General features: G+C 38.5%; 1 protein-coding gene across 1 annotated transcript; it reads right to left on the reverse strand.

Annotated features, from left to right (window-relative positions):
- Nucleotides 1–394: 394 nt before the first annotated feature.
- Nucleotides 395–20,467, reverse strand: LOC114350457 (zinc finger protein 91). Its single transcript, XM_028301278.1, has 18 exons — nucleotides 20,230–20,467; nucleotides 18,856–19,728; nucleotides 17,947–18,076; nucleotides 16,269–16,336; nucleotides 15,796–15,953; nucleotides 14,849–15,003; nucleotides 14,310–14,325; nucleotides 14,129–14,235; nucleotides 11,738–11,805; nucleotides 11,122–11,279; nucleotides 10,179–10,333; nucleotides 8,250–8,530; nucleotides 7,037–7,115; nucleotides 6,298–6,430; nucleotides 5,128–5,295; nucleotides 4,380–4,507; nucleotides 2,492–2,575; nucleotides 395–1,189 (listed from the first exon to the last, which is right to left on the reverse strand). The coding sequence occupies exons 2-18, from the start codon at nucleotides 19,715–19,717 to the stop codon at nucleotides 631–633; spliced, it is 3,309 nt and encodes a 1,102-aa protein (XP_028157079.1). The 5' UTR covers nucleotides 19,718–19,728; nucleotides 20,230–20,467; the 3' UTR covers nucleotides 395–630.
- Nucleotides 20,468–22,151: the final 1,684 nt, after the last annotated feature.

Raw genomic sequence — 22,151 nt, forward strand, 5'->3', positions numbered from 1 at the left:
TTTTAGATAGAAAAAATGAGTCAAAGAAAACATTCTTTTATTTTTGAAAAGAAATAGAATAGCATTCAAAGACTTTCTAAAATTTTTCGAAAATTCACCACCATACCATACAATTTTCTGTAAAATTAAAATAATTTAAGATTTCAGGTTTTCCTTCATTTGATTAATCAAGTTTGTTAGAGAGATTTTGTCCTTATACATAACCCTAACGATCGATGCAATAAAAATACAGGGTGTAATTTTTAACAGAGCTTAGGAATCTTTGTTGAATGCAGTTCTATTTCTTTAAAAAAATATAGGAATGTTTTCTTGGGGAAAAAAATTCTATCTACAATATTAAGTCTTACTTTCCCTCCAGATGGCATTACAAAATTCCACCCTGTATATGTCAATGTCACCCCTCCCGTGCCGCTCCCATACCTCAGGCACTGACTGAGTTAAGCGCTAAAAAATTTTGCTGCGACAAATTTAACTAAACTTGCGACTTAGTCGCACGCTTCTGCGACTTAGTCGCAAGTCTATGACTGAGTCAAGCGCAAAAAATTTTGCTGTAACAAATTTCACTAAACTTGCGACTTAGTCGCACGTTTCTGCGACTTAGTCGCACGCTTTTGCGACTTAGTCGCAAGTCTACATGCTAGATTGGCTCATCATCGACATAGAGCCAACACTATAGTTCTTTTCAAGCCTAAAATTATAATCTTGGTTCCCATGTATCGTCCGTACATGAATTCGCAAATAACTGGGTCTCGTGAAAAATTTGTAACAAATATGACACTGGTATTTCTTGAGACCGGTATGCGTCTCAAGATGCCTCTTGAGTTTGCCTTTAGTTATAAATCCTTTCCCACATTGCTGACATATAAATGGTTTTTCCTTCGTATGAGTAAAACTGTGCAATTTCAAATAATAATGCAGTTTAAAACTCTTATTACATACTTGGCAGACATGTTTTTTCTCTTCAGGTTTGGTTATATCTTCTAAAGCTATTCTAGAGCCGTGGCCTTTCAGATGTTCTTCTAAATAATAGAAATGTTGAAAAACTTCGCCACAAATGTTGCAAACGCGCGATCGCTCGTCTGAAGGTATCAGATCCGTTAGATTTGCACTACCGTCTGTTTGCTTGGGTATTTTTCGAGCGTTTTGGAGCACCATTGCTAGGATTTCGTTGCGGTTTTCTTCCATTATGCTGAAAATTGAAAATAATATGTCATTATTATTCAAATCTAAATACATATAACTCAAAGGTGACTGACTGACATAGTGATCTATCAACGCACAGCCCAAACCACTGGACGGATCGGGTTGAAATTGGGAATGAAAGTAGATGTTATGACGTAGGCATCCGCTAAGAACGGATTTTATGAAACTCCACCCCTAAGGGGATAAAACGGGATCCACGCGTACGAAGTCGCGGGCGGCCGCTAGTTATTAAAATAATATGTTACGAGTGTTCTTTACATTGACACTTACGCCCGTATTCACAAACATAACTATGAGGTCTCACAGTGCGCGTGGACGCACAGGGTGACACACGAACCAATCAGAGAGCTCTATTCAACGCTGTGCGTTGGATTTGCTGCTTGACTTAAGCAAGCATCGTTTGTGAATACGAGTGTAATAATTTCCAAATCAAGATAAAACATTATGCCAAAATGTTAGTGTCATCAATCAAGTGACAAAGATAACAGTTCCAAAATACTACACTGGTCATCACAAAAATCGACCCTCCCGCGACAAGCACTTTCAAACGTATGCATCCCCACTTCCCACTAATATTGGCACCATTTAAAAGCCTAGTTCTAAACTTCATTTCATTAAAGGAAAGGTTTTTCCCCCTAAAATGTGTCTGTAGAAGAATCCAGAGTCACTTCTTCAAAAAATAGGTAGTTACGCTTGAGCCAACTTTTATGGCTATAAAACTGTTAAGTTGGGATTAATCGCTATCAATCTGTTAAAGAGGTGTGGGATATGATGCTCAACCACAATAAGGAAGCTAGATTTTAGTGCTTCCTTCCAAGCGGGTGTTATGCTCGGGGACCAAGGTCCAATTTACACCATCTTGGTTTGCCTATATATACTTGGCAGGATATAAAACTCCGTCACCGCGATGCAGGTTTGTATGAGCGGCGGAGTGTGCCATAGTGAAGTAGTAACAGCGCCATCTGTTGTTGGTCACTAGTTTTGTAGTGGCGTCGCCACAGAGGACACGTGAGATCATTATTTGGTTTTATAACCATAAAAATTGGTCTAATTGATCCCAGAGGTGAGCCCAAAGTGAGGTCTTTTTTCAAGTCACATTTATTGTATACGAGTATAATGTTAATCGTTTATTAAGAAATTAAACGTTTATCTTTAAGGATATTTATTGGGCTTTCAAATAACACCAATATTGTTGGGGCACCATGATTGTGTCAGTAGAAACGAGTTTTCCTGTAAAACGTAAGTGGGCCGATTTTTGTGATGACCAGTATAGTTCCAAAATACTCACAGCCCCTCTTTCTGGTGCGTCGCCAGATGCATTTGGACGTGGTATTTCGTGTTGAACATGTGAGCGCAAACTGGACATTCGTACCTGTGACAAAAACAGTGATTTTTATAATTACATAATAATAAAACTTATAAAACTAAATTTTTTGCAAGTAGGCTTTTAAAAAGCACTTTCACACGTCCCAGTATTAACCCTACCACTGCTTCGGGACAATAAATGGGCCAGTGCTGAGAAAGCAGCGCAAGAAACTCAGTCACTTATATAATATTCAATTATTCACATACACTCGGCATCAAATAAATCGCACCTCCCGCAACAAGCACTTCTCAAACGTATGCATCCCCGCTTCCCACCAACATTGGTTCTTTTGAAAGCCTAGTTCTAAGCTTAATTTCATTAAAGGAAAGGTTTTTACCCCAAAAATGTGTTTTAGAAGGATCCAGAGTCACTTTTTCAAAAAATAGGTAATTACGCTTGAGCCAATTTTTATGGCTATAAAACTGTTAAATTGGGATTAATCGCTATCCATCTGTTAAAAAGGACACGTAAGATGATTATTTGGTTTTATAACCACAAAAATTGGTCTGATTGTTCCCAGAGGTGAGCCCCAAGTGAGGCCTTTTTAAGTCACATTTATGGTACCTGTTAAGTGTTTATAAAAAAATTAATTGTGTTTTTCTTTAAGTTTATTTATTGGGCTTTCAAATAACACCAATATTGTTGGGGCACCATGATTGTGTCAGAAGAAAATCTTTAAAGTTCGCGTCGCGGAAGGTGCGATTTATTTGATGTTGAGTATATTTCTCCCTTAGTCATCTATTACGATATCCAGGGGTGGTCACATACTAGTCTTTTGGAATGACACTCCTCCCAAACCCGTCTGGCTAAGCGTAGGCCAAATCCTCCATTTACCTCTGGTCAAATTATTGTCTACCCACAAAGTGGACTGACGCCTGATAAAGGTAGCAGGAAGCGCTGGACGCAGGCCGCTACCAATCGATCAACGTGGAAAGCATTGCGCTAGGCCTATGTTCAGCAGTGGACGTCCTATGGCTGAAATGATGATGATGACTACGCAAGCAATGTGTTCCGTTTTTGGGCATATTGCTGCGACACCGGCCACGCCCCCTTTTCAAATCTCCCTTTAGTTTCTGTGATCTGTGAATGTATCTCACCTAAGCACGCTTTTTTCAGCTCTATGGCTGACAATATGTCGTTGTAACTTGCAGGACGCGTTGAATAACTTGGAGTGAACCACAAAGTTAATATACCTAGCGGAATAGAGCAACAAAGAACTGAGCGAGCGAGATGTCACTAGCAGCAACACTGTGATAAAAAGAGATGCGTGACGCCGTCGCCGTCACGTCAAACAGAACCGTTTTTTGCAATAATTTGACAGTTCAGAGGCACGCAGTGGCACACTGAAAATTTTACGTGAGTGAAATCGTGCATGTTTATGTGAAAAGTGCTTCAGAAACGTGGTGACTGGTTCAGTGATTGGTTTATTGTACAAAATAGTGAAAAATCCTGACACTGACACACAAGTGTCATCCAAAATTGGTTTCGTTTGACAGCTCGTGGTTGTTGCTTTATGGAACGATGGCTCTATAGCCCTATTTACTCGACATATTATGTATTTATTTAATAATAATGTAATTCACTAACACACTCACTGCGGGCGCCCGTCGCACAGCCGCAACAGCAATATAATTACGCGCGAGCGATAAGGATGGGTAGGTTGGGGTCATTGGACGAAATTGTATCTGCTCGGCGACCGGACTTTAGTCATATGGTTTGACCTTCACAGGTTGGGTTATTGGCGGTCAAGCTGTAGATCCTGGCTACACAAGAGGTGGGAATAGTCCCGAAACTGACGTCAGTAACTCACCTAAGCACGAATTTGTCAGCTCTATGGCTGACGATATGTCGTTGCAACTTGCACGGCGCGTTGAAGGACTTGGAGCACACGTTGCAGATGTAATCCTTGTCTGGCTTATGGTGCTTGCGGTGGTACACCTGTGGATCAAAAATCAAAATCAAAATCAAAAAAATATTTATTCAGTTTAGACCACAAGTGGCACTTATGAACGTCAATAGAAAATAATAAAAAAAGAAAAAGGTAGCCCTTATACTATTAGTACCTTACTACAAGTACCTTATATTAGCCCGGATACAAAGAGGTTTTTTAAAAGGAAGAAAAGACCCACATTCTTATACGAGTAGGTGTTCACATACATCGTTATGTTCTTATACGAACAGTAAACCAACTGGATAAGTTGTTAAAATTTTTAGCGGTAAGTCGCATCTCAAAATTAATTTTCAATTTCTTGAAAAAATTTAATTGCCTATGGCGGAATGGACCCTAAGACATTGGGAGAAGTTCCGCCTTTTTTCACGTGATAAAAATACTAGCTCCAGGCTCGTGACCAAATATAACCAGCTTCAAAATACTAAGTACCAACCATAGTCTCTTGTAGCTCTTCCCGCATTTTTTAAATAGCAAGAATAAAATACTAGTTCCAGTCATGTGATATAAATACTAGTTACCAGTCACGTGATAAAAATACTAGCTCCAGACACCTTATAATAATACTAGCTCCAGTCACGTGATAAAAATACTAGTTCCTAATACTGACCATGGTCTCTTTCTTCTTGTATCCCTTGCCGCATATCGTGCATAGGTAGGGCCTCGGTCCGCTGTGTGTGGCTTCGTGCTCCCGGAGCGTCGGTTCATCAGGCATCGTCTCCAGGCAGAAGTTGCATTTCATTACTAGATCCTCACCGTCGTGGCATTTTTTGTGGACCTGTTACAATAAGATAGATAGAACACACATTATTGAACAGTGATATTGTGTTCATTAAACATTGAATTCAAAAGGAATGATGGTCGTATTGGTCGTGGGTTTGATGCTCAATAAATGCTAATATTTGTGTGTATACAGTGTGAGTCACGATAAAGTGCACATATTAAATTAGGTAAAACTAGACCTATTTTTTCCACAAAAAAGTGGTCAAAAATTGTTTAAGATTTAAAAAAAAATGTTTTTTTTTCTTCCAACTACTTATTGTAAAGAAAACGTAATAACTTTAAAACTAAGAGGTATATCCTGATAAAATAAAACAGTAATAATGCTAAATAACAGACGATACTAAAAAAATACATAAAATACTCAGAAAATACCAACAAACAATAAAAAATGATACTTAAAAAAAACTACTTTTCGTGTAAACTAAAAATTCGTGTTTTTTTTGGTTATTTGATAAATTTCTCCAAAAAATGCCCCCATAACAGGTGGTTTTTATTACTTTGTATTATTCTCTATCGTATTACCTATTTGTAAAACCAACAATCGCATGTCTCTATCCCTATCACATTTGCTATGATCACCTAATTTCAAATGTACACTTTATTGTGACTCACACTGTATTTTTACATATTATACATAGAACACCTTTCTGTGAATAATAATATTATGTGCGTTACAATGTGTGAATGTGCTAATAAATGAATGTAATTAATGATTACATGCAACTTATATTTCACATATTGACTATAGTCTGGTCTGCGAGCACGTAGAATTTTGTCCAATGACCCCAAGCTACCCATCCTTATCGCTCGCGCGTAATTATATTGCTGTCGCGACTGTGCGACGGGCGCCCGCAGTGAGTGTGCGAGAGGATGGCAATATAATTACGCGCGAGCGATAAGGATGGGTAGCTTGGGGTCATTGGACGAAATTCTATGTGCTCGGCGACTGGACTTTAGACCTATAGTGCTATAGAAGTATAGATATCAGACAAATTACCTGCAAAGTCTCCAAATGCAGGAACCGTTTATGACAGAACTCGCACGCGTGCGGCCGTTTCTTATACTTCTTCTGCTTTTCGCCCGGACCTTGCTTCTTGTTGAATTTCGCTTTGGCCTTCTTTATTAGACTTCTGAAAATAAATAACTAGTTTAAAACTTGCTGATAGGTTATCAGGAACTTATCTGACAGATAAATTCCTGACAAGTCAAAATTGATGATTTCTAAGTTACTATGTAATGCAATCGCTTTGGTTTCAACTTGCTGATAGGTTATTAGGAACTTATCTGGCAGATAAATATAAGTGCCAAAATTGACGATTTGTAATATAAACTATGTAGATGCAAATCGCTTTAGTTACAACTTGCTGATAGGTTATCAGGAGCTTATCTGTCAGATAAATATAAGGGCCAGAATTAACTGTAAGTATAAACTAATGCAAATAGCTTTAGGGCTGATTTTTCTATCGTCGGACATATTTTTAATTTTTTAATATACTAAAACTGTCAATGTACCAAACTTATTCTTCAGTTAAAAGTTATCCGACGATTGAAAAATCAGCCTTTAGATTAGAGTTTCTACTTGCTGTTGATGACATATCAGGAACTTTGTCAGTTAAACTTAGAGGTATTTGACGATTTGTGAGTATCTTTTATTTAGTGCTCGCAAATAGCCTATCAGGAACTTAAATGACAGTTCAAGTGAAGGGAATAATTGAATGATTTTTAAGATTGCTTACTTTTTATCCAATTTCCCATCTTTACCCGTTTCTTCCATGTCTGGCTTTACATCTTCTAATTTCACTGGAGCTTCGTCACCTGATGACAAACAGACAAAAATATATCAGAATATATTTAAACCGCCTCTGTGGTCTAGTGGTAAGACCACCTGCTTCAGACGCAGAGGTCCCGGGTTCGATTCCCAGTGGGGGCAGATTATTCTGTTCGGTTTTGTTGGTGGTAGGGCTTGTTCTAAGCCCGCCTGGCTCGCTACCACCATCTTACCTAAGTCTGTCGCCATAACAATGTTAACAGCATTGTTGTGTTCCGGCAGTTAGAGGTAAGATAGCCAGTTCCTCCGTGGTTGAGGATTCCGGGTGAAGCTCGCTTCCACCTTCGGTCTGATCGTCACTTACCATCAGGTGAGATACAGGCCAAGAGCTTTCTCGTTGTGGATAAAAAAAGACACATAAATACCAATATGTCCAGAAAGGACAGAACTTTTGACAAAACCCAGTAGGGATCATCATCATCATTTCAGCCATAGGACGTCCACTGCTGAACATAGGCCTCCCCCAATGATTTCCATAAAGGCCGGTTGGTAGCGGCCTGCATCCAGCGCCTTCCTGCTACCTTTATGAGGTCCTCGGTCACGCACCGGAAAACGCAGCGTAGTACGTCCACCCACAAGGTGGACTGACGACCTCATAAAGGTAGCAAGGCGCTGGATGCTGGCCGATGCCAACTGGCCTTCATGACAATCATTGGGGGAGGCCTATGTTCAGCAGGGGACGTCCTGTGGCTGAAATGATGATAATGATGATGATGAACTCACCTTCCCAAGTCTCCTGATGAGTCAGCACATGTCTAAGCATATTGCTTGACGTTAAAAGGCCTCTCCTCAGTATGAGGCTGCATATGCACCCTCTTATTTGAAAGCTACATATAAAATAATACAGTATCTTACCTTCCCAGGCTTCCCAATGAGTCAAAACGATGCTATGCATCTTGCTTGATGTTAAAAGACCTCTCCTCACTATGAGGCTGCATATGCACCCTCTTATATTTGAAAGCTACATAGAAAATAATACAGTAACTTACCTTCCCACGTCTTTTAATGAGTCAAAACGTTGCTATGCATCTTGCGTGATGTTATAAGGCCTTTCTTCAATATGAAGCTGCATATGCACCCCCTTATTTGAAAGCTACATGTAAAATACTCAAGCAACTCACCCTCCCAAGTCTCCTGATGAGTCAGCACGTGTCTATGCATCTTGCTCGACGTGATAAAGCCCCTCCCACACACATAACACTTAAAAGGCCTTTCTCCAGTATGGGTCCGCATATGCACCCTCATATAGGACACTGTGCTAATGCTCTTAGAACACACGTCACATTTGAGGGGGCCGTCGCCTTTTGTCCTTTTGTGGCGGGTCGGGGAGGGGGGAGGAACTTCCTCTATCTTGGGAGAGGCTGCCCATGTGTTGGATGGGAAGTAATCGTCGTCGGAATATCTGGAAAAGAAACAATTGGAGCTGAAATATTTGTTAGACTTCTAAGGATAAAAGGTCGAAAATAATGATTACAAAAAATAAACCTGTGACCAGTTTATACACGCAATTTCAATATACAAAATAACTAACAATAAAAAGTGACTTGACAAAAAAGTAAAACGTGACGAATTCACTCAATAGTAACAATACGTTTTTTCGTGAAAATGGGTTGAGTAAATTCGTCACACTTATTTTTTTAGTAAAGTACTATTTCGGTGTTTCTGTTAAATAATATTTGAAGGAGTACACATGTTTCTGAAACACCAAAATACTTTCCTAAACAAATAATATGACGTATTTACTCAAGCCATTTGCAACCGAATTAGGGCTGCCCAGCTGCCCCCAGGTCAAAAAACTTTGATACCACGATACAGGATTGTAGGCACGGTGGCGCGTGCCATAGAAAGGTACGCCAGCGCCATCTGTTGGGTGACGACTGTAGGTAGTGGCGCGTCGATAGATGTCGCCACAAGTCATATTATGTCGCTGTCACCGCCTTCCGCGACCTGTCATCGCCTTTTGCGACCTGTCATCGCCTTTGGCGAGCTGTCATCGCATTTGGCGAGCTGTCATTGACTTTCGCGAGCTGTCATTGCCTTTCGCGAGCTGTCATCGTCATTCGCGAGCTGTCATCGCCTTTCGAGAGCTGTCATCGTCATTCGCGAGCTGTCATCGTCATTCGCGAGCTGTCATCGCCTTTCGAGAGCTGTCATCACCTTTGGCAAGCTGTCATCGCATTTGGCGAGCCGTCATCGCCTTTGGCGAGCTGTCATCGCCTTTTGCGAGCTGTCATCGCCTTTCTCGAGCTCTCATCGCCTTTCGCGAGCTGTCATTGCCATTCGCGATCTGTCATCGCCTTTCGCGAGCTGTCATCGCCTTCCGCGAGCTGTCATCGCCATTCGCGAGCTGTTTCGCGAGCTGACATTGACTTTAGCGAGCTGTGGGAGGGAAGGGGGGGTTGTTCTGGACTCTTCTTGTCTACGCCAATAGTGCTACGTCGTTTACCAATAAGCCTATAATATTTTTTAACTACCCACCTCTCGTCCTTGACGCTGTCGTCGTCGGCCGGCGCGTCGTCGTCACACTCGCGCTTGATGTCGACGTCGATGTCGACGTCTGGAGGGTCCACTTTGACCTCTTCGATCAGGACGTCGATAGGAGGAGTCATAGCAGACTTAGACAAACATTACTATGAGGTCTCACAGTGCGGCCTGGACGCACAGGGTGACACACGAACCAATCACAGAACTCTATTCAACGCTGTGCGTTCGACTTCGCATAGCGTTGCTGCTTCATGGAGCTCATAGCAGACTTATTAACTCTGAATTGGAAAGGGATCAACACCGTATCGCCTTTGGCGAGCTGTCACCGCCTTCCGCGACCTGTCATCGCCTTTTGCGACATGTCATCGCCTTTGGCGAGCTGTCATCGCCTTTCGCGAGCTGTCACCACCTTTAGCGACCTGTCATCGCCATTCGCGAGCTGACATTGATTTTCGCGAGCTGTCACTGCCTTTGCGAAGCTGTCATCGCTTTTGGCGAGCTGTGGAAGGGAAGGGGGATTGTTCTGGACTCTTCCTGGGTTATATTATAATTGTTTAACTACCCACCTCTCGTCCTTGACGCTGTCGTCGTCGGCCGGCGCGTCGTCGTCACACTCGCGCTTGATGTCGACGTCGATGTCGACGTCTGGAGGGTCCACTTTGACCTCTTCGATCAGGACGTCGATGGGAGGGGGAGGGTCGAAATGCTTGGTGTCTTCGTCCTGTGGAGTTTGATTAAATATTTATATTATGTGAATTTTGGTAACATTACCAACTTTTATTTATTATACTATTGATAAATAAATTATAGCTTTAAAAAGGAGTGGGAATATAGTTCCCACCATATTTTGAACCTAATTTAATTGTGCTCCAAAAACGATGAAAAATTAAACTGTTAAAGGAATCCTGTTATTGGCCTTTTTGTTATTGTGTAAATAACATTGTTACAATGATGGTTTTCTAAAACAAAATAAAATAAAAAAGTTAACTGCCAGTTAGGTACCTATATTCTGTCGAATGCTTTGTTATAGATGACCCACGCTGAACTGTCCCACCAAACTCAATGACAGGGGGGCGCTACCATCGTTCAACTATATGGTTTCCAACATGGCAAAAATCGGAACCAGCGATCCAGTATTGACGGTGGCGCCCCACTGTCAATGTCATGGATAGGACAGTTCAGTATTTTGGAACTAAACACAGATTTTATCGTCCATTTACACAATTGCACCTCTGATTTTGATTATGTTATGTTGTTAATATTGTAATATTATCGCTGTTCGCTGCACAACACGTGAAACAGGAGTATTTTTAATTTGTTTTTACTCTAAAATTTATAACGTAGTGTATGTGAAATTGTGAATTAGTAGTAAAAAAATCCAATTTAGTCCGCCTAATTTTTATCAAAATTTGGCCAAACTACGCAGCAAAAATCTACTGAATTGAGAAAAAGCCTTAAGCTCGTTGCGCAAAAGATAACTGCAGATTTTGGATCTGAGTTATAGTTTACCTTAGGCAGTACGCTGGGCCCACTATCTGCAGGCTGGCTGTGTTCGCACACGTCTCCCCACATGTCCTCGGACTTCGGTTTCGCTTCGGCCTCTGCCTCTGCCTTCTCTCTCAGTTGTTCTTCTAGCTCTTTTAGATAGGGTAGGATTGCGTTGAAGTCTGAAGAAAAAATGTTTTTTTAGTTTTAGATGTTTTTTTTTGCATTGTTGTTAGGGATTAGTTTCAATTGTTTATAAAAAGTCTATTTTAGCCTATTAGGATTTTATCTGTCTGATAAACCACAATTTTGTTGCATAAGTCTTGGATAGAAAGCAAATCAAACTTTTATTTAAATTTAAATAAGCCTAAGGAATCGAAGCAACTTTTTATTAGTAAAAATAATGTCTTTCATGATAGAAAGAAAGAAGAGTATTTATTCGATGCTAGTACAAAATAAAATAATTTGTTTTTCTGTGAACAAGCATTTTTATTGAAATATGAATCGTCACAAAATATATCTGTGCAAATTCGTCACACTTTAAAAATAGTCGCAATGATAACTAACATAACATGTAAAATAAGCTGTTGAGTTTCTCAATTAATAAATACTTCTAAGATTACAAAATAATAATGTTTACCATACGGTTCTCCTTCCAATTTATCATCCGGATGTTTCTTATCAAAATGCACAGTCAAATTTTCAAATCTGAAAAATAAAAACAGTTTTTTTAAAAACGAAACGAACGTAACATAATTAATTAATCTAAATATAACTCAAGGTGACTGACTGACATAGTGATCTATCAACGCACAGCCCAAACCACTGGACGGATCGGGCTGAAATTTGGCATGCAGGTAGATGTTATGACGTAGGCATCCCGCTAAGAAAGGATTTTTAGAACATAGGAGCTCACTAAGACGGGATTTGGGAAAATTCAACCCCAAAGGATGTAAAACGGGATCCATGGGCACAAAGCTTGCCCTACCACCACTTCGGCACAATGCATGTTGGTTTACTTACCTATTAAAAAACCTGTAACATATCCTGCATTGGTATCTGACGGACAGATGAATTCTTTTGTTGTGCCTCCCCAGTTTGCTTGCTGTTATAAACGACTGTCCGCATACCGAGCAGGTGTATGGTTTTTCGTCTGAAATCAAATTAACAATGCGTTTTTAATAAAATACATTGTCAACAATGTATGGAAGACAGCATATCAAGTTAATACAGTGGGGTCTTATCTGGTTGTAATATAAGGACAGTGGAGACCAGCGTTGCCAGTTTTTTTTTTGCCCAGTCGGGATTTTGGTACTTTTTGAGTGATAATAGCGGGATTCTTCCGTCAGAAGCGGGACATAGTAAAAAAACGTATTATAATCAAAGGTTTTCAAATATTTATCTTTTTATTTGACTTAAAATTAAGTTTACGTGACAATAGATAGCAAAAGTAGCCATACAAAATGTATTTTAACAAAAAAAAAATATTTTAAATCAGATTTAGTACGTACGCCACGTACGGTCGAGTTCTCTCCGAAAAGCGGGACCGAGCCTGTCCCGCGCGGGACATTTAAATTTTATTTAAAAATCGGGACGTCTGGCAACACTGGGAGACAGACATTACAGACAGACAGAATACACAAAAATAGAGACAGAAACACATGTTTTTGACTTTGATTATTGCTGAAAAAGAAATATTGAGTAAACTCTAAAATACTATATTTTAAGCGCACCGTCAACGCGTTTATAGCAATACAACTTGTATACAGACTGTGAACTTTGTAGGAAAAAGGGCATTTTAGAATCATGATGTAAGTATGCTTTGATGTGCTTTTAGCTTTTACCTAATACCATGGTACCTTAACCTTTAACCAGTGACATGACTATTTTATAACACTATAAGGGACATGACGTCTCACAGACTACTACTTCGAAATCAAAAAATTGACAAAATTGCATGTGGATTACTTTAAAATTGTATTTGTATTTAACTATTGGTATGTCAATAAAACAAATGTAAATGAATTCAATCATTTTTTTTATAATTACATAGAAAAAAACTATAATTACCAATTAGTGGTAATTTTCAGCCTCAATTGATATGAGGTCCTTTTTTAGCATTTTAATAGACTTTATATAAATTATATGTCAAATTTAATACTTTTTACTAAAAATCTAATAATACAGAAACCGAAAAAACATAAAAGCCACTTCTGAAAACTAAAAATAAAAATTCTGACACCCGCTCAATTTGGCATAAAATCAATGGCAATTTTTGCAGAAAAGGCGAGAACATTGCAAACATATGGGANACAAAGTCGACGAATGGATCCAGAAATGGAGAATAAAAGCCAGCACAACTAAATCCGTGCATGTCACGTTCACATTAAGGAGGGGAAGCTGCGCTCCAGTGAAAATGGGAGGCAATGTATTGCCACAGAGTGAATCTGTTCGATACCTCGGTATGCATCTGGACAAAAGGCTGACCTGGAAAAAACACATCAAAACAAAAAGAGACGAGCTGAATATACGGTTTAGGAATATCTACTGGCTAATGGCACGTAACTCCAAACTGTCGATCGACAACAAACTGTTGATATACAAAGTGATCCTGAAACCAATATGGATGTACGGCGCACAGCTGTGGGGAAGTGCTAGTGACTCTAACATAAACATAGTGCAGAGACTGCAGAATGGCATCCTAAGAACCATCTCAAATGCACCATGGTTCATTACCAACACTGAAATCCACGAAGCTCTGAGCATGAGAACTGTTAGGGAGGAGCTAAAGCTGACAGGGAATAAATATAAAACGCGACTGGAAAATCACCCAAATCAGTTGGCTACTGCGTTGGCAACCATCAGCTACACTAAACGACTGAAGCGCCACGATATACTTGGTGACAGATGGTGAATGAGGAGTATCCTGCTGGGGAGCTCCTTCAACATGTCAAAACTGCATGGAACAAATCTGCTTATAGTTTGAGACTGATTGCAGATGAGCGCAAAAAAAAAAAAAAAAACTACCCACCTTTCGTCCTTGACGCTGTCGTCGTCGGCCGGCGCGTCGTCGTCGCACTCGCGCTTGATGTCGACGTCGATGTCGACGTCTGGAGGGTCCACTTTCACTTCTTCGATCTGGACGTCGATGGGAGCTCATAGCAGACTTACACAAACATTACTATGAGGTCTCACAGAGCGCGTGGACTCACATAGGGTCCAGAAAACCTATTTATAGACAATACTTGAGTGGCGGAGTGACCCACACGAGCCAATCACAGAGCTCTATTCAACGCTGTGCGTTCTACTTCGCATAGCGTTGCTGCTTCACTTAAGCAAGCATCGTTTATGAACACGGAAAGGGATAAACACCGTATCATCGCCTTTGGCGAGCTGTCAATGCCTTTCGAGAGCTGCCATCGAGGTGTCATGCTATTCGCGAACTGCCATCGCCTTTCGCGAGCCGTCATCGTCTTTCACGACCTGCCATCGCCTTCTACGAGCTACCATCGAGCTGTCATCTACTTTCGCGAGCTGTCATCGCCTTTCGCGAGCTGTCATCGCTTTTGGCGAACTGTCATCGCTGTTGGCGAGCTGTCATCGCTGTTGGCGAGCTGTCACCACCTTTTGCGAGCTGTCATCGCCTTTCGCGAGCTGTCACCACTTTTTGCAAGCTGTCATCGCCTCACGCGTGCTGTCAACGCCGTTCGCGCGCTGTCAACCGCGAGATCATTCTAAATTAACTACTTACCTCTCGTCCTTGACGCTGTCGTCGTCGGCCGGCGCGTCGTCGTCACACTCGCGCTTGATGTCGACGTCGATGTCGACGTCTGGAGGGTCCACTTTGACTTCTTCGATCTGGACGTCGATGGGAGGGGGAGGGTCGAAGTGTTTGGTGTCTTCGTCCTGTGGAGTTTGATTAAATATTTATATTATGTGAATTTTGGTAACATTACCAACTTTTATTTATACTATTGATAATAAATTATTGCTTTTAAAAAGGAGTGGGAATATAGTTCCCACCATATTTTGAACCTAATTTAATTGTGCTCCAAAAACGATGAAAAATTAAAATGTTAAAGGAATCCTGTTATTGGCCTTTTTGTTATTGTGTAAATAACATTGTAACAATGATGGTTTTCTAAAACAAAATAAAATAAAAAAGTTAACTGCCAGTTACCTATATTCTGTCGAATGCTTTGTTATAGATGACCCACGCTGAACTGTCCCATCAAACTCAATGACAGGGGGGCGCTGCCATCGTTCAACTATATGGTTTCCAACATGGCAAAAATCGGAACCAGCGATCCGGTATTGACGGTGGCGCCCCGCTGTCAATGTCATGGATAGGACAGTTCAGTATATTGGAACTATACACAGATTTTATCGTCCATTTTGAACTGTCAAATGAATGCGATTGCACAATTGCACCTCTGATTTTGATTATGTTATGTTGTTAATATTGTAATCGTTGTTTACTGCACAACACGTGAAACAGGAGTATTTTTAATTTGTTTTTACTCTAAAATTTATAACGTAGTGTATATGAATTAGTAGTAAAAAAAATCCAATTTAGTCCGCCTAATTTTTATCAAAATTTGGCCAAACTACGCAGCAAAAAACTACTGAATTGAGAAAAAGCCTTAAGCTCGTTGCGCAAAAGATAACTGCAGATTTTGGATCTGAGTTATAGTTTACCTTAGGCAGTACGCTGGGACCACTATCCGTTGTCTGGTTGTGTTCAAACACGTCTCCCCACATGTCCTCGGACTTGGGTTTCGCTTCGGCTTCTGCCTCTGCCTTCTCTCTCAGTTGTTCTTCTAGCTCTTTCAGATATGGTAGGATTGCGTTGAAGTCTGAAAAGAAAAAGTTGGTTAGAGTAGGCGCACACCGTTGATTTTTCGTCGGCCGATAGTTTAGTCGGGCAGTTGATCAGTATGGGCATGTATGGGAGTGCGCACACTACGCCGATTCGATTTGGCCGATTCTTCATACAAAAATAAAATCGGGCACAACTATCGGCCAACTAAAAATCAACGCTGTGCGCCTACTCTTAGAACTCCATTCTTTTTGCGGCGAAGCCCACAGCCAAGCATAATTTTTGTATTGAACTTGGCGCTCCTTTTTTACATTTATGTTTTTGGTGGGATTTAAAAAATAATAATATTTACCATACGGTTCTCCTTCCAATTTGTCATCCGGGTGTTTCTTATCGAAGTGCACGGTCAAATTTTCAAATCTGAAAAAGAATTAACAGTAATTTGAAAAAAAATAAAACTACTGAGCACATTTTGATGAAACTGCATTATTGTTGTTTATACATTAACACAAGATTTATAGTACATAGGTTTTAGTCTCTGCCAAGTAATTGAGAGATCTATTCAAATTCAAATAATTTCAAATTCAAATAATTTATTTGTGAAACACAGGTAAGCAGTATGATGTACAAACAAGATATGTGTTCAAGCCGTGATCAGCCTTGTCGGCATACAAATGTTAAAGCGTGATTTTAAGTATAATATTATGTTAAAGAAAAGTAATAATGAGCAAATTAAATGTCAAAATCATAAATGTCAGTTAAATAAATTGCAAGATTAAAATAAATTAATGCAGGGCAGTCAATCGGATATCTATTGATTGGCTAGTTCGTTTAAATGATAGCAATTGAATATCTAGGTCGTTAATAAATTAAGATCAACTGTTGACACCATTTACCAATAATAATAATGCCTAGACATAAATTCACAGTGAACACTTCATTATGGCCCTGAAAACTATTAATTTTTAATAGAGCCTTTAAAATTCATATTTTCAACAACCAATGATATTAGTCGAAATCAAGTGTAATACGCTGTTACGGTCAGTATTTCAGTTAAAATGAAACAGCTCTTTTACATAGTTATCATTTAATTTTTTATTATTTTTTAGAGTCGCATCTCAAACTAATTTGAAAATTATAAATAACTTGAAAAAATCGAAACTAATCGAACCTGCCTAAGGCGGAAATTGAACCCACGACCTTAATGACTCTTAACGCTAAAAAATTAAATAACTAACCAATGACATTAACTGAAAATTACAATTTAACAAAGTTTTTAAATTTTAATTTAGGTACATGATAACAAAACTTCTAGCTTAAATGCTGTGGGGGTAGCCTAAATCAGTTCTAGGGTTTTCTCAAATAATTCTAAAATTAAAATTGAACCCAATTTAATTTTTTATTGATTTATGTGGGTTCTAAAAATTGAGATATTCCAAAATTATCTGTAACTGCATTCGTTATCATCATCATCATTTCAGCCACAGGACGTCCACTGCTGAACATAGGCCTCCCCCAATGGCTTCCACATCGCCCGGTTGGTAGCGGCCTGCATCCAGCGCGTTCCTGCTACCTTTATGAGGTCGTCGGTCCACCTTGTGGCTGCGTTTGAGTTTGGATTCATAGGCTAAATAAATAATTAGGGGCGGCAAAGTTCTCAAATGGCGACCACGGACCGGAAAACGCGATGGTCGCGGAAAGCACCTGGACCACATTCAGGTTCCATTGTGTTAATGTCGATTCAAATTCTTTAATAGTAAAATTCGAACGAGGTTACTACGCACCTCGCTGGAATGCGACTCTCCTTCGCATTCACTCGCACACCTCAGACTTTCGCCCCGTTCGTACTAGAGCGTCGATGTGACGTCAGAGCTGCCCGGTGTGCAGTTAATTTGATCGGGTATTATGTACAGTCAGCGCCAAAAACTTTGTGAAAGTGGCCATAATGTTGAAAACACAACCCTATTCCAAGAGTAACAAAGACGTGTTGCGAACTTTTTGGTCCTTTTCATGTATGTTGGTTTACTTACCTATTGAAGAACCTATAACATATCCTGCATTGGTATCTGACAGACAGATGAATTCTCTTGTTGTGCCTCCCAAGTTTGCTTGCGGTTATAAACGACTGTCCGCAAACTGAGCAGGTGTATGGTTTTTCATCTGAAATCAAATTGACAATGCGTTTTTAATAAAATACATTGTCAACAATGTATGGAAGACAGCATATCAAGTTAATACAGTGGGGTCTTATCTGGTTGTAATATAAGGACAGTGGAGACCAGCGTTGCCAGTTTTTTTTTTGCCAAGTCGGGATTTTGGTACTTTTTGAATGATAATAGCGGGATTCTTCCGTCAGAAGCGGGACATAGTAAAAAAACGTATTATAATCAAAGGTTTTCAAATATTTATCTTTTTATTTGACTTAAAATTACGTTTACGTAACAATAGATAGCAAAAGTAGCCATACAAAATGTATTTTAACAAAAAAAAAATATTTTAAATCAGATTTAGTACGTACGCCACGTACGGTCGAGTTCTCTCCGAAAAGCGGGACCGAGCCTGTCCCGCGCGGGACATTTAAATTTTATTTAAAAATCGGGACGTCCCGCCAAAATCGGGACGTCTGGCAACACTGGGAGACAGACATTACAGACAGACAGAATACACAAAAATAGAGACAGAAACACATGTTTTTGACTTTGATTATTGCTGAAAAAGAAATATTGAGTAAACTCTAAAATACTATATTTTAAGCGCACCGTCAACGCGTTTATAGCAATACAACTTGTATACAGACTGTGACTTTGTAGGAAAAAGGGCATTTTAGAATCATGGTGTAAGTATGCTTTGATGTGCTTTTAGCTTTTACCTAATACCATGGTACCTTAATAGGAAAATAATAAGACAAAAAATTGAAAACGTAATTTCTTCACTCTTACCTGTATGTGATCTCACGTGAAGTTTCAAATAATAACTAAGCGTGAACTGTTTTTGACACGCGAAACATTTGTATATCTTCTCCAAATTCTTGTCCGTTGCATTTGAATCTTCGTTAGTCGTCAATTTCACATCTTTTTTATCATCCGTACTATTTGATGGTTGGTTTTCGTTGTTCTGATTTGAACTATCCCCGTTATACTCCGTTGCCTTTTCGTTACCTATATATCCTTCTTCTGGCTTAATTTCCGGTATTTCAAAATCTTTGTCTTCCTTTTTTACCTTTCCTTTGAGTTTCTTTAGCTTTTTTTGTTCTTTTTTTAACTTTTTTCTCTTCATTAAGTTCTTAATTTTTAAATCGTAGCTAGTTAATCTATCTTTGTGTATAGTAACGTGTTGGTCTAGCTCACCTAACGATGGGTAACTTATATTGCATATAGCACAACCGTAAAACTGGAAATTGTCATCTGTAATTTTCTCAGACCAATAACTGCTGCGTTTCCCTTTTAATTTTTCCTTTTTAATCGTTTTCTTAATATCAGGTTTTACGTCATTATCTGTATTATTTTGTGCTACGTTATTACTAAAGTTATTTCTATTTGGTTCTTCGTTGAGGTTTGTATGTACTTTCTCTTGGTTTACGTTGCTTTCGGTGACATTTTGAAGGAAGTTGTTGAAGAATTCATGGTTTGTCATCGGTGGAGGTTCCATTTTGACGTCATAGTTGTAGGGTGGGATAATATTAGGGGGGATAATGTTAGGGGGAATTAAATTTGGGGTAATAATTGGAGCAGGGTTGTACGTATCGTAGCCTGGGTATTCGTATGAACTGAGCGGATCCATTTCAACCATGTTTTGATTCATTTTGGTGTTATCTGAAAGTTATAAATATTATTTTGGTTAAGTCACTGAAGAACAACAAAAGAACTTTAAACATATTAAAGATTTTTTTTACAAAAATAGTTTTATCATAGGTTTTTTCAATAATAAAAACACTTAAATAGTACTGTGAAGTAGAATACAAGTAAAATATAAATTTTACTAACTTTTTCAAGTAAGAATCAAAAGTTTGTGTCTATAACCTCTCAATTTTAGTAAACAAACCAATTTTTTGAGTAATTGACGACTATAATACCATCAATGTGGTTTTAATTAGAGTTTAATGGCAAGTTTCAGTAATTAAAACCTATAAACCATAAAAAATGTGTTTTCTACACGAACTACGTGCATTTTTAGACTTATTTCGGCATGTAAACACTACAAAATAACCCATTTTAGCCTGAAAACGCGTGTTTCCAGCGCCACGTAAAAATTACAGAGCATCACAAACTCGTCGGCGAGTTAATCAATACAGCGAGGAAAAAAGTGCGACCTACCTGTGATGGGCAGTCACAAAAAATCGTTGTTTTTTTATCAACACATTATGTAGAACAGAAAAAATGCTGCATTTTTTCGCTTATAACAAGCCAACTACACAGCCAAAGTACACAAATACACACTCAAACACTTTATAAACAACACAACAAGACTTTAAAGTTTAAACAATAAGTTTTAACAACAGAATTTTTAATCACAAATTCGGATTTTTTTCTCGCGTGACTGAAAGAAGTGCCATGGCCGTCATATTTGGTGTTGCTATATTTGAAAAATAATGTACCCATGTTTTACATGTATTGATTTTTTTAAAATGTGCATACTAGTTTAATCAACTGGATATGCTTGTTGTTTTTTTTTGGATGTATGTATATTAAGAGCAGTTTTATTAATACATATTAATAATTTAGATTATTTATTGCTTAGAGATATAAATAAGATCATGGTTTACCTTTAAAATAATACATTTCATAGTAGAATCGAGCGAAGACATAAACAATATCAACGTTAAAAAAGTAATAGCATAAAAGCAATCACTAAAAACAGTAGAATTGTTAATTTTTATTTTTGACAGTGAGCATGTTTTTGTTAACCGACTTCAAAAAAGGAGGAGGTTATATGTTCGACTGTATGTATGTTTTTTTTTTCTATGTATGTTCACCGATTACTCCGTCAATTGTGGACCGATTTTCAAAATTCTTTTTTTGTTCGATAGGGTACACTTCTGAGGTGATCCCATTGTCACCAAGTCAGGATCTGATGATGGGATCCTAGGGAAATCGAGGGCAACCCTCAAATTTTATAGGCACGTATATCGTATTTCAAACTTTTTCTTAAGTTATTCAAGTATTTGCTCCTGGAAATCATCATCTCATATTGATGAGGTGATGATAGAAGGTACAACTCCTTAATGCTTAGGAGTTGGAGGATAATTCTTTTAATTTTATAGATAACTATAGTTTCTAAATTTATTCAAGTGTTTGCATCAGATAGTCATCATCTCATCATGATGAACTGGTCATGGTAGGTACAACTCCTTAACGCTTAGGAGTGGGAGGATAATTTTTTAAATATTATAGGTACAATAGACCCACAGTTGTATTCTTTCATGTTTTTAAGGTAGGCTGACGGTTTAAGGTCTTTTTAGGTTGCCGATATGATAACCTGTATTTTGTAGGGAATATTATTTTACATGACATGAAGAATATAGTCTCAATGTACTGCCTACCTTCAGTGGTAACATCAAGGTAATAATTTGTTAACTAAAAAGCAAGAAATAAGTTAATTTTTATAAAAAAAAAAAAATCCGACTCCAAAAAACAAACATTAAAAAGTAGAAAAATAATTACCTACTAATTACTTATTTATTAGGACGAATTAATATTTATGTTATACCAAGATTGATACTTTTGGAGTCGGTGCAAGCAAACTTCACACGTTTCATAATCTTGGCACCGACTCCAGAAGTATCAATCATGGTATAACATAAATATTAATTCGTCCTAATAAATAAGTAATTAGTAGGTAATTATTTTTCTACTTTTTAGTGTTTGTTTTTTCGCATTTGAAAAGCATAAAATCTTTGGACAGATTGATGTTAAATATTTATGTTATTTTAGATTAACACACATCATTTTTATACATAATTTAGTATTTTTCCGCAGAAGCATTTATATTTTCCATCATTTACAGGAGAAAGCATTATTATAGGCAACATTTATATCGTCACCGTCGTGGCAGAATTAAATAACTGACACTTTTGGCATAAACCACTTTTTCCACTTTTTGTATAGTAGAAAGTGTTACCTATATTTTGGTCTTACTCTCGTGGCAATATCTATGATATTTCCAAAGATATCTTCAGTTTAGTGAAACTATTGACCATAAATTACAACTCTGTTTGTTGTAGAATATACGTGGCAAA

Source organism: Ostrinia furnacalis, unplaced genomic scaffold (genome assembly GCF_004193835.3).
Source record: "Ostrinia furnacalis isolate ACB-3 unplaced genomic scaffold, ASM419383v2 OfSCF0900, whole genome shotgun sequence".
NCBI classification, from domain to species: Eukaryota; Metazoa; Arthropoda; class Insecta; order Lepidoptera; family Crambidae; genus Ostrinia; species Ostrinia furnacalis.

Coding starts and splice junctions, on each gene's coding strand:
- LOC114350457 (XM_028301278.1), bottom strand. CDS start 19,717: ATGAATCAAAACATGGTTGAAATGGATCCGCTCAGTTCATACGAATAC. Junction 11,806..14,128: donor GACAGCGTCAAGGACGAAAG/GTGGGTAGTTTT, acceptor TTTATTTTTCAG/ATTTGAAAATTTGACTGTGC. Junction 4,508..5,127: donor ACAAGAAGAAAGAGACCATG/GTCAGTATTAGG, acceptor TTTGATCCACAG/GTGTACCACCGCAAGCACCA.